The sequence below is a fragment of the Prionailurus bengalensis genome, chromosome C1 (assembly GCF_016509475.1).
Source record: "Prionailurus bengalensis isolate Pbe53 chromosome C1, Fcat_Pben_1.1_paternal_pri, whole genome shotgun sequence".
Lineage (NCBI taxonomy): Eukaryota > Metazoa > Chordata > Mammalia > Carnivora > Felidae > Prionailurus > Prionailurus bengalensis.
The window spans coordinates 72,602,689-72,616,285 of record NC_057345.1 but is presented as its reverse complement, the minus strand read 5'-3'; the positions used below and the strand labels follow the sequence as shown (position 1 = coordinate 72,616,285).

Genomic DNA, 13,597 nt, shown 5'->3' with positions numbered 1-13,597 from the left:
CATTTTAAAGTGTATATACTATCATTTCACTATGGTAAACTAATGATTAACATTATCGTCAACCCTTCTTTTAATTGTACTAAAATGCACATAATATAAAATTTAACATTTTAACAATTCTAAAGTGTACAATTCAAAAATATTAGTACATTCCCAATATTGTACAACCATCACACGCTACATAGTTCCAAAACATTTACATTACCCTAAAAAGGAAGCCTCATACCCATTAAGCAGTCAGTCTGTATTTCTCCCAGGCTTTGGCAACCATTACTCTGTTTTCTGACTCTATTGAGTTATCTCTTCTGGATATTTCATATAAATGGAATTGTATAATATATAGCTTTTTGTGTCTGGCTTCATTTCACTTAATGTATTATATTGTAATTGATGTTGTAGAATGTTTTAGTACTCCATGCCTTTCTATGACTGAATGATTATCACCAATCTTTTTAAAAATATTTTTATATTTACAAATGTTCTTACAATTGTAGTGAGCTCACAGTTATCTTTTGGGATTAAAAAAATTGAATGATAATGTAGATTTTGCTTCCATTTTGCTGCGAACAGTTAGAAATTTTTAAAAATCTTGTTCACCATCTTTTGTTCTCTTTTCCTCTTGAAGAAACTGAGAATTACAAAAGTCATGTGTCTTGCTCATTATCATCAATAAATACTTAGTAGTAAGTACTTAGTACTTATTAGGAATCATTATACATGACAGATCTTATGTGTAATGCATAATAAAATCTCTGTCCACTCATCATATATTTGAGTGTCTGCCATAGGCCAGGAACGGAGCTAGAAGACATAAGTATAATACTGGATACCCCAGATACAGTACTTGCCTCTGTGGGCATCACATGTAGAAGACATATAATAAGAACATTTAATCAGCATAAAAACAGATATAGTAAATTATAGTTGTCTTCCAGAAAACTATACATCCCAAACATCAAGATAAATTCATGTAAGGCTTGAGAAAGAGAGGAAATATAGTGGGAATAAGCATATTATACTGTCAACATCTGCTTTTTAAAAATATGAGCAGAAATATACAGGTACCCAAGATTAAATCAGAGTAAATTTGTGTGAGATGAAGTCCTAGAAATACATGGAATAAATTACATTCTAGCTCAAACTCCATTTCACTTTGGTTTGGTCAGTTTTATCATCCTCCCCATTTTGATCATATTCTTTCTATGTCTTCAATTCAGTGAATGCTACCATCAGACATTAAGGTATTCAAGCCAATAAATGAATAGTCCTTCTCTCTATCTTTCTATCCATCTCTGTATCTCTCTGTCCCCCTCTGTCTATTGCTCTCTCTGTGTGTCCGTTTCTATTTCTCTCCTTTTGTTTCTTTCTGTCCCTTTATCTCTCTTGTTCTCTCCCTCCTCTCCCTTGTCTCTCCTCTCATCTCTCAAATTTAATTGGCCACTTCTTTTGACCTTAGATAGCTCTGGAATCTAGCCATTTTGCCCTACTTTAGTTTAGGTTTCATCCTTTTTGTCTGAATTATTGTAATAGCTTCCAAACTAGACTCCCTATCCCTAGTCATAGCCCTCTCAAATCCATTCTCCACTTAACATGTTCTGTCAGATAAATCTTCATTTATTCCCCCATGCTATCCACTCTGCCAGAATATCTTCTTTTTACTTTACTGCCTGGAACACTCATCCTTCAAGATTCAGCTTATCATCACTTCCCTTATAAAATCCTTGAACATCTAACTCCCCTTCACCATTTAGCCCATCCCACTACTAATGTCATCAGGCAAAGTCAATCACTTCCCAGAACCTTGCCTACATAACTTTATAATAATATTTACTACATCATATTTAATTTTTAACATTGCAGAAAATGGCCTTTCTCAATTTTCATTGAAATAGACAGAACTAGAAGAATTACAGTGAAACTTCTAGAAAGCAAGTTTGTTTTTAGTGAGATTTGTATCCAGACTTCACAAAACCAGGAGAAGCTATTGGCTATTTTATGACCATTTTAAAAAGGTCTTTATAAAACACAGGCAAAAATGGTGGCAAAGTCACAACTGGCCATCATGATCTTGAGTTTTATAGTTTGCTCATCTGTTCACTCTCACTACGTTGTATAACTTCATCCTTTCACCAATCACTTCTCTCCTGAATTCTGCTTCATCCATGACTTATAATAGTCATATATACTTACACCGTATTTCCTCTTGACTGACCTGATTCTGTTATTGTTGACTCTGCTCATGTTTTGCTAGTAAGGCCATGTGTGGTAATGGTATTCTCTTTAGTTATGGCCATGTTCTATAGAAAGCCTTCCCAACAGTCTTTGTCTCTTGGCAATGTTCACTCTGTTAAATAATTCTTTTTTTTTTTTAATCAGGAGGTTGAATCTTAAAACCACAAACAGTTGCCTCAAAGAATGCAAACAAAGAGAGCTTAAACTGATCTTTCTGTGAGATAAATATCATTAGTCTATATAGGCAATCCTTACTTCTCCTAGTCCAGAAAAAGGAGATGAGCCTACTAACTGTTTTTCCTATGGCATTCTTTCTGTAATACACAGGGTAGGAGGAAAGAAATTCTAAAGTGAAAAGGACAGTAGGGAAGGGGAAGAATGAGACTGCATGCAGAATTCTTTATGTATAATATGACATGCCTTGGGTTGTTGCTAGTTTCTATTTACACACTTGAAAAGGGAAATGTGGTAGGTCAGCATTCCTTCCTAGGAGGACTAGGGTGATGACAGACTGCTGAATATCAAAGTCACTTGATGTGTCTTGGCATTATATACATTAATGACTCCCAATTTTCAATACTAAATTTATCCAAGTGGTATGAACTTAGTTTGTAAAAATGGAGACCATAGTACACTTCTACAATAGGAATAGGTTGAAAAAGGAAATTTGTTCTCAAACTTTTTATTTCTTTGGTTATTTACCGTCTTAGTTTCCTGACCAGAATTATTATAAACTGGGCGGTTTCAAACAACAGAAATTTATTCTCTCCCAGTTCTAAATACCAGAAATCTGAAACAATGGTGTTAACAGACCTTGCTCCCTCTGCAGTTTCTAGAAGAGAATTCTTCCTTTCCTCTTCTAGCTTCTGATGGCTGACAATGCTCCTTGTGGCTGCATAGCTCCAGTTTCTGCCTATGCCTTCACATGGCCCTCTTCTTTGTTGTTTGTATCTATCTCTCTCTTCTAAGGGTACTTGTCAAAGGCCATTCAGGATAATCTCTTTTTAAGATCATTAACTTAATGATATCTGCAAAGACCCTTTTTCCAAAAAAGATCATATTCACAGTCTGTGGGGTTTAGGGCATAGAGATCTTTAGGTGTACTACCATTCAACCTACTATGTTGACCTATGTACAAAACAAAACAAAACTTTACAGGCTTTCTCAATTGTCATAATATCCAGTGGCTATTATGTTCTGTAATATTTCTGAAAAAGAATCATAATTTTTGATATTTAAATTGAATTTTGTAACATTTTGCTACCATTTTAAGTGATACTACCCTATTCTCTGAGTTGCATGTCTCTATTTACTCTAATAATATAATCTTTTCTATTCCTAGGGTCACATGGGTATACCAGGACCAAGAGGTGCTACTGGACAACAAGGGCCCCCAGTATGTTTTGAGAACGTTCTTTGTGATTCTGGCACTGAAAAAAATTAATGTTAATATATCTTATTTGGTGTCTGTTTTTTATGTGATTTCTCTTTGGTTTCTTATTAAAGGGTGAGCCAGGTGACCAGGGTGAACAAGGACTAAAAGGAGAGAGAGGATCTGAAGTAAGTTGAAATTATTTAAGGTAATTTGAAACTTACTGTTGGTTTGAGAGAGCAGGGACATAGGAGCTGCTGTTTATCATAACTTAAATGATCATTCACCCTTCCACAGCAAGGATCACTGTAGGCCTCTAATCAGAGTATTTGTCAATAATTGTGCTAAAACAAGATTATTGATTAAGTTCATGTGTTCTGACTGCCATCCACATTTCCCTTTACCAGCAGCCTTCTGGTAAAAATTGCTTAAGGTTGTCCCAAACTACTCCTCTTTCCTTGGGATTTCAAGCAGAAGTACCAATAGGCCTTAAGACCAGCATTGCAAAGTGAAACCCTATCAGTCAAACCTACTTAGTTGTTGTAGTAGAGTAGGGGGAGAAATAGTTTGACTATGTGACACAGACTCACAGTTTGTTTAAAACACTTTTTTTTCCATAAGTCAGTTATCTGTTATCAAACAAACTAAAAATGTATTAGCTTATTGGATGCAGTCTCTTTCCCTGTGCACTGATAGATGTTGCCTCAACCTTACTGAAGGTTGTTGCCTTATAACTTGCTTTGTGATTTGTACCATCAGTTTACTGCTATCCTGCATTTCATGGCATTCTGATTTCACATGCTATTGATTTTAAATAGAATTCTTTAAAAAATTTAGTGTAATTTTAATAATAAATTAGGTGAGAATAGATAAAAAGTAATGAATTTGAAACCACATTTCTCCTAATTTGTTAAGCAATCTTCACCCATACTTTGTGCTTCCTACTTAAAGGAGTAATAAAATTGAGTTGAATCTGATTTTACATAGGTGTTCACTCACCTTAAAGCCATTTTTAAATGGTCTTTACATCTACCTAATAACTCTTTGTCAGGTTCCTTAATAAATAAAAACTAAAAAATAAAAATATCCCATGGAAGGCAAGCCTTAACAAGAGAAAACACACAGAGAGAAGATAATTGTCTCATTCACTTAGAATTTTTTAAAAGTTTATTTATTTATTTTGAGAGAGAGAGAGAGAGCACATGTGTGCATGAGTAGGGGAAGAGCAGAGAGAGGAGAGAGAATCCCAAGCAGGTTCTGAGCTATCAGCATATAGCCAGAAGCAGGGCTTGAACTCACGAACCATGAGATTATGACCTGAGCTGAAACCAAGAGTTGGACGCTTAACCATCTGAGCCACCCAAGCACCCCTCCTTCCCCGCTTAGAATTTTTAATACCAAAATTGGAAAAAGTAGTGGAAACAGCTAGGAACCTAGAATACTGCTACTGCCTTCTTGTGACTTGCATTAAGTGCCTAAGGATGCAAATGCTCCCCCAAGGTTTGATCCCAAAATTTCTCATCTCTTAGAATTAGTACTTTCATATTCTTAGTATTTTCTTTTTCTTTTTTGACATATCTCAGGAAGAAGAAATGTTTTGGTATTTATTAGTATCTGTTAAAATTATGCCAGTGAAAATCATATATTCTTACTAAACACTACATATCCAGCCTACGTGGTCAACTTACCCTGGGTATCAGAGCCAAAAGATTCTGAGAAGCCATGGTTTAAATTCTGTATAATTCAAGGGAATTAGTTCTTTCCTGCCTTGGGCAATGCTGACATACAGTTCAAGGTTACATTAAAAAGCGTCTTAGGCGCTCCTGCGTGGCTCAGTCGGTTAAGCGTCTGTCTTTAGCTCAGGTCATGATCTCAGGTTGGTGAGTTCAAGTTCATGATCTTGCAATAGGTGAGTTCAAGCCCTGCTTCAGGCTCTTTGCTGACAGCTGGGAGCCTGGAACCTGCTTCAGATTCTGTGTCTCCTTCTCTCTGTTCTGCCCCTGCTTGTGCTCTCTCTCTCTCTGTCAAAAATAAATAAACGTTTTTTAAAAAGAATTTAAAATACTAATAATTGCTACAAGAATAATCATTGACCATGTATTATTCACTAGGGACACCTTCAGTGGTCAGGTGGATCCTGTCCAATTACTGTCTTCTTGTTTTTGCAAAGCTTTAAATTTGTTTTTTAGATTTAGAAATGGCCCTTTAAAATCATCTGGACCACCCTCTCATTTTACAGATGAAGAAATTTAAGCCTCAGACAGATTGAGTTACCTAAGATCACAGAATCAGTTAACAGAACTAACAATAGAAACTTTATTTCTTGACTCCCAATATTATACAAAAGCCTGCTATTACTTTGAAATCTTTTATGATTAATTTTACTTAACCATCTAACTTATTCATTGGGCTCTCATTCATGACACAGTAGAGAGAAAGAACAAGTCAAATCCAATAGCAGAACCACTACATTTTCAAAAAGACTTTTGTAATTTAAATGTAGTGAACTGTCCTATAATGGCTTTCCAAGACTAAGACTCAAGCCAAAATCTTATTTTTCTTCCAAAACAAAATTCCAGATTTTAGTGAATTGAAATTTCTTGGTTAGAGAAAAGAAAGAAGAGAGAGAAAGAGTATAATTATTGCCTAACTCTAAATCTGTGTTTGTATTGTAAATCTGTCCTAACAAAGTTAGAACTAGCTAAGTATTGAGGTAACTATCCTTCAACTTCATTTAAATAACAGGTTTTGGACTATGATGACACATTTTTAAAATGTCCAGTATCAAATAGGAAAGGCAAACGATTTTTATTTGTAGTCTTTAGAGTGAGCATAAAATTGTGCTTTTTCTTTTGTCTGGCTTAGCTTTGGAAAACATGATGGCCTATTTGAAATCAGATCCATTTAAAACAGTAAAGTCTATTTATTGATTTATGAGGTACTTAATATTTAAATAGAATAACATGAGTAAGTTAAGTTTGAAAGTAGCATTAGAATACTTCTAGCTTTACTATATTTGAGTTCTGGGGATTAGTTGAAGAGTGACTTTCTTTTCCTTCTTATGATAGCAACTCAGTCATGTACCAACACCTCATATAACAACATATTATCTTTGTCTTTGGCCCAAATCTATAATTTCCTACAAATAAGAGACTACCTCTCCGTAGGATTAATGTTTAGTAATGCCTGGCTCTTAATTTAGTTATAAGCCAACAATTCCATTTTGAGATTTTTTTTTAATGTGCAGTTTTTTTAAAGTATCAGTGGTCTACACTTTATTGATCTTTATACATTTAAAATCTCCACTGTTAGACTATGGCTTTTCTAGCTGGCCTACTTCCTTTTAGTATGATGACAATAATTGTAATAAGGAAATCTTTCCTGATTTGAACATCTCAAAACAGCAGACATTACAGTTTTGTTATTTGTTAAATCCTTTTTGTCTTCAATAGGCAGATTTTACCACAATTGTCCGATTACAAGTAGCAAAGTATACTTCAAAAATAATTTTTATAGTCATACTTTTTCTTTTGTGTTATTCTATTGGAAGCTGCTTCCTGATGCCCATCCAGGTCTGATTAACATCCTAGTTTTCATGATAACAGACCCATACATGTAGATTTCAGTGCACAACATTTAGCTTTTCTGAAATAATCCCCAACATAATGGTCATCCCAAAATGTAATCAGTCTGTGATGATATGTAAATCTCTTTGTTTTTATTTTGTTATATAAGCATTTGGAGTAAAGCCATTACTCACATGCACAGTATGTCTGAACCTTAAGTCACAAACTCAGGTATACTAAAATATAATTTTGTTTATGTTCTTTATGATGGAACTTAACATCCATCCTGAGTGCCCATCCTGCCTGGTGGTAGAAACCTAATTGGTAGAACATTCTAGTCAATTAACTGTCTTTAACTCCATCCATACAAATATCCTACGTTTGATTTAGAGTTTTCCTATTCATTCTCTTGTCAAGTCTGCAGTTACATTCTGGGTGGCAGTGGTGGGGAAGAGGAATGGAAGGTGAGTTTGGTCTTCAGTCATTTATTTACACCAGTATGCACTGAAATGCACATCATCCATCTAGGTCCTTAGTAGCCATCATCCCACCATGTTGACATCTACCTTGGCCCTCCTTGCAGAAGTTCTTTAATCCATGCTGGCATGTATAGCTATTTTCTGTGTACAGAAAAGGTACAAAGTCTCTTTTATATAGGCCTTTAAGAGCTATCTGCTTCTGTTCTTGGCCACGTGGAAATGTATTCTGCTAATCCCCATACCATGCTGGGTGCTCGTGGGACTCAGACTTTCTCAAGCCCACCAGCCTAGACATCCCAATGTAGAAATTTCTACTCTGCTGCTGACACTCAGTGCAGTTCATGTGGACTTCTAAATGAGGACTTTAGTCTCCCTAGCCATTGTCTCTGTGCCCAAATTCCCATACTTATCTGAGGCTATTATTGCTTCCCCCACACCAGGACTTGAGGGCAGAGTGAGGTATAAAGGGCCCTTCTCAGAGATTCCTGTCAGTGTCAAACAACCTTGCTTCTCTTATGCTTTTGTTTTTAGCTTTCACCAACTTGAAGATATTTATATCCCCTTAAGTAGAAAAATTTTTCTCTTATACTATTATAATTCTAAATCTGTTCTTTATGGCATAAATTGTATGACTGGACTCCTTTGTCACCTTGGTTTTGATACTCAAATGTAGAGTTTTCATATTTAAAAATCATTTTTTTTCGGTTGAGCATCCAACTTTAGCTGGGGCCCTGATCTCACGGTTTGTGGGTTCCAGCCTCATGTCAGGCTTGGCGCTGACAGCACAGAGCCTGTTTCAGATTCTCTGTCTCCCTCTCTCTCTGCCCCTTCCCTTCTCATGCTCTCTCTCTCTCAAAGATAAATAAACATTGGGGGAAAAGTTATAAAATTTAATAAAAAATAAAAATTAGGCTTTCTTTTTAAAAATGTATTCTTCTCAAAATATTATATCCTTCTAAAATTATTACCTCACCATGAGTTTCAGAAGACTATGTTGAAATCCATAAGCTAAGGAAAAGTCTATTTTGAAAATCTAAAATCTAGAGCAGGTCTATCACTTTGCATAAAAAAAAATACTGTGAAGGAAAAAATACTCTGGCTAACATATTTGAATATTATCATAGTTCATATACTATTTAATTAGTGCTATTAGAGATACCTGAAATCACAATTTTTTCAGTATTTAAAATCTTGTAGTTTTATTTTATTTCTTTATTGTGTCCTAAAAGGTATATTTTATTTTAGAGAGCATATGTTCCAGATATTTCTTCTCCTTCAACTTAACTCAGATCATCTACTCTTTCATTTTCTGGTTTCCTCACCCTTAGAAAGACTTTATATTAGTGACCTTTTAAGTCAAGTAAAGTAGTTCTCCAAGTTGGAGGTAGAACTCTTGTTCCATATAGCTTCCCATTATCAACTTCTAACAAAGATTTTTATCTCTTATACAAAATGCCCTTTTTGCTGTTACTACATATACTATTTCTTCTTAAAATATTAAGTTCATTATCAGAAGATGTAATATGTTATGAAATTATTTACTTTGTTGTTCTCAAATTGAATCTTTGGCACAATTTATCTGAAATTTGAATAACTTAATATCCCGTTTTGGTGGAATTATCCTGTTTGTGACAACTTTTGATGACTTCTGAGAAATGTGTCTGGTAATGACAATATGCTTCTTTTTCTTATTTGTGAACTAGGTCACTCTTTTCCACATTTTTCTTTTTAAAATAATTTTAGGATATCATCACAATAATGGCATGATTTGCAAGGGCAAAATTCCTAACTATCCTGGCAGACCAGTTACTGCTGAATCAATTATGATTTAAAACATCTCCCACATGGAAAAACAAAGAGTTCCGTGGGAAATAAATATCTTTTCTTTGATTCACAAGTATGTTCTTGTCTATGCTTCCAGATAAGCACATTTTAGGCTATTGGTTCATGTCCCTTACTACACTGTGAGTGCCTTGAGATCAGTAACTTTGACTTTGCACTCCCAACAGAGCACAGAATACCTGATACGTAAAACTTGGTAAATGTTTACTGAATTAATAAATCACTTTGCCACTTTCAATAGGAAGACAAAGGCTCTGTCTGAAAAGGTGGACATTTATTAAATAATATTTAGTTCCCTTTTAGAGCCAGTATTTAATTTTTACACCATAGAATTTGGAGCTAGATGGAAATTCATAGATTATCTGGTCAAACTCTCATTTTCAGATAAAGAAAATGACTCCCAGGGAGGTTAAATGACAATCTCAATGATATACAGCTGGTTAGTGGCATTACGTGCTGTGGCATCCAGGTCTCAGGGTTCTTTTCTATGCCTTCAGTTTAATTAAGTTTATTACAATTAATTACAGCTGTGCTTCACATTTTTAGGGTCCTAAAGGGAAAAAAGGCACTCCTGGCCCTGCTGGGAAACCTGGGATTCCTGTAAGTAATAGACCCTTTTCATCTTCCTTGTTTTTCTAAATAGAACTGGCAACTTCAGCAAGCAGAAAGGTTTGGGGCCAATTATGACAAGTGTTGGATAAATCAGCTTGTCTTCAAAAAATAATTTAAGCCCACGCTGGAACACAGAGGGAACAAAATATGACCATGAGTTCAAAACCAAGCTTGCTGTACAAATACAAGTCTCAGCAATTGAAGGATGCTATTTTCCGGTGTTATGGAGCTCTCTCTGTGGACTCATGCTACTCTCTGATCATGAACCACTGAAAACAGGGAACTGGAAATATAACTAAATGATTGGTGAGAAAGGTCAGAGATCTTCAAGCATGAATAAAAAGCCTAAGCTGGATTGTAATGGAAGGACTCAGCCTCTCAGTTCCCTGGCAAGTAGAACAGAAAGTCTTAGAAAAGAATGTTTTAAATCATTTCATCACAGAATAAAGATTGATTTTTACCTTAGCCATCAGCTTCCTCTAGGCAGGCAAATATGTGTTGACTGGCTTATTAGCAGAGACTTACTTCCTGCTGGTCTTCCCCAGCCAAGGGCGAGATGTCTACTTTGGGTGGCCTGTGTTGGCTCAAAAAAGAAGAGAAAATGAACACAAAATATAAGCACATTCAGACCAGAGATTCATATAGGTAATATCCACTTACCCAAGAGTAGAAAAAAAATGTTCAGACCTTTATTCAGTCATATAATCATCTATTTCAAAATGATAACAAAAAGAACCGTAATTTGTTTCTTGAGAAAATAATATGGCATGAGGTTTTGCAGATAGTAAATGATAGCTGTTTCCTATGCTGACAGATGCATAGAGCTGACTTTTCACCATAGCTGGGTAAAGCATGGGCCAGTACAATGGAAAGTATCAGAGAATTACACTAAAGCTGAAAAGCTTACACAGCACATTTTAGTTAGCTTGGTGGCATTTCTGTTTAGGGAACTTTTAAAGAGTTACCTGATCTGTGGAATCCAAAAAGGAATTCAGGAAACAGGAAAATTTACCCTGGGGCAGGGTATTAAACATGTAAACATCCCCCTCCCAAAGGTAATTGTCATTTAAACATTTGTACAGCATCTGTCTGTAATCCATGTAATTTAATTACCAAGGGTCTTCCAGGCCTACCTGGGCCAAAAGGCATGCAAGGATACCATGGAGCCGATGGCATTTCAGGAAACTCTGGAAAAGTTGGGCTACCAGGAAAACAGGGACTTCCTGTGAGTAGAATGAATATCTCTTTACTTTTTATTTCTTATTTATAAGTGTCTTTTTGCTAGACCATATATATTTTAGCTTTCTTAGTTTTGATACTGTCTCAGATTAGCCAATCACTGCTTTAATAGTTGTTTTGGAATTATGTTTATGATCTCCAGGGAATGTCAATGAGTACATTTTCTTGCATATTTTATATCTAATAACTCATACATAATATATGCCATTTTTGCACATATAAAAGCTTATAAATAAGAACCATAAAGAAGCACAATTTTAGGGACTACACAACCCAACTGTGTTTTGAGTTCATCAAATATATTAAGCCACCTTTGGAACATTGAAGGCAGCTTTTGTACTACAAAGCAGAGTTCAGTAGTTGCAACAAAGACCAATGGCCTCACAAAATCTAAAATATTTACTCTCTTGCCTTCTACAGAAAAGAATTGTTCTGGTCTGTTTGTATTGTCACACTGTTCTTATTCTATGGCTTTGCAATGTGTCCTCATATTTAATGGGGCAAGTTCCCCTTCTTTACACTTCTACCCCATACATTTGAGATTAGATTTGCTGGGTTTCTCTAAAAACAAAACAAAAACTTGAATTGTCATTGGGTTTGTCTTGAATTTATAGCTTTATTGGGAGAAAATTCATAACTAACCATTTAGTTAATCAAATAGATGAAATATTTATTCTTATAATTTTCTATTGTCCTATAATGAAATATTTCCATAATAATAACAGCAAAAGTTCATATAATGCTAACTATGTGCCAGGTACCATGATAAAGTGTTTGACTACATCAACTCACTTAATCTTTACAATCTTATAAGATATATACAATTACGATCCTCATTTTATGCATCTAGAAACTGAGGTCAATTATACCTCAGTTAAAAAAAAATACATACATACCTACATACATTCTGAGGCACTGAGATTATCACTTTCAAGTGTCTCATAGCTAAAAGACAGCCTAACTCCATATTCTTTGCTCTTATCAATATGGAGTATTGCTTCTTAATAAAGACTTTGTGTATTATTTTTTATTTTATTTTCTAGTTAGTTATTACTTATTTAGAGAATGTCACTAATTCAGGTTATATTCTATACAACTGGATTTTTTTTAATTTCTAATAATTTGCTTTTGTTTCTATTGGATTTTTAAGACAGATAATATCACCTTCAAATAATGGCAGATTGATCTCTTTCCTTACACTCACTTCTTTTTCCTTCCACATAAGTTGGTAGGGACCTTCAATACTATGTTAAACAGTAGTAGCAATAGGGGACATTCTTCTACTGCACAGATCTTAGAGAACGCATCTAAAATTTCTCCATTAAGAATATTTGCCATCTCGGGGCGCCTGGGTGGCGCAGTCGGTTAAGCGTCCGACTTCAGCCAGGTCACGATCTTGCGGTCTGTGAGTTCGAGCCCCGCGTCAGGCTCTGGGCTGATGGCTCAGAGCCTGGAGCCTGTTTCCGATTCTGTGTCTCCCTCTCTCTCTGCCCCTCCCCCGTTCACGCTCTGTCTCTCTCTGTCCCAAAAATAAATAAACGTTGAAAAAAAATTTTTTTTAATTAAAAAAAAAAAGAATATTTGCCATCTTAATTCTGTCTTTTCCTTGTCTTATACTGTCTTATTTCTTTTCTGTCTTCTTTTTTTTCTTTCCTGATTTCTATTGGATACACTAAATTTTCTTTTGCTGGTTTAAAAATTGCCCTTTCTTGGGGTGCCTGGGTGGCTCAGTCAGTTAAGCATCTGACTTCCGCTCAAGTCATGATCTCCTGGTCCATGGGTTCGAGCCCCACATCAGGCTCTGTGCTGACAGCTCAGAGCCTGGAGTCTGCTTTGGATTGTGTCTCCCTCTTTCTACCCACCCCCGACTTGTACTCTGTCTCTCTCTCAAAAATAAATAAACATTTTTCAAAAATAAAATAAAAGTTGCCCTTTCTTTTTGATTGATGTTTTGTACCAGTTGCACTGAACTTAAGAACCAAATATGTATATATTGGTATGTATTAACTGTATTGATTTGTTAAATGTATCACTATCTGTATTTCTAACAAAACAAGCACTTTTATGTCCTCTCATTTCCTTTTGTCTCTATAAACTACTCTTTGCCTCCATCACTTTTTGATATTGCCTTGATTTTACTTTTAGTTTTTATGCATTTACTTTCTCTTTTTATTTCCATTGCTTCTTTTTTGAGTAATAATCAAGCTATTTGATCACTATTACTTTCAATATCCCTTATAGAATCTCCTGATTTT

The 13,597-nt window shown here is 35.2% G+C and overlaps 1 protein-coding gene across 1 annotated transcript in view; it reads left to right on the top strand.

The window, feature by feature from the left end:
* The window catches only part of COL24A1 (collagen type XXIV alpha 1 chain), a 410,068-nt gene that overhangs the window by 334,509 nt on the left and 61,962 nt on the right, over positions 1 to 13,597 (top strand). Inside the window, exons 45-48 of the mRNA XM_043575479.1 lie at positions 3,575 to 3,628; positions 3,739 to 3,792; positions 10,038 to 10,091; positions 11,221 to 11,328. Of these exons, the coding sequence (XP_043431414.1) occupies positions 3,575 to 3,628; positions 3,739 to 3,792; positions 10,038 to 10,091; positions 11,221 to 11,328 (270 nt within the window). The remainder of the gene's footprint in view (positions 1 to 3,574; positions 3,629 to 3,738; positions 3,793 to 10,037; positions 10,092 to 11,220; positions 11,329 to 13,597) is intronic.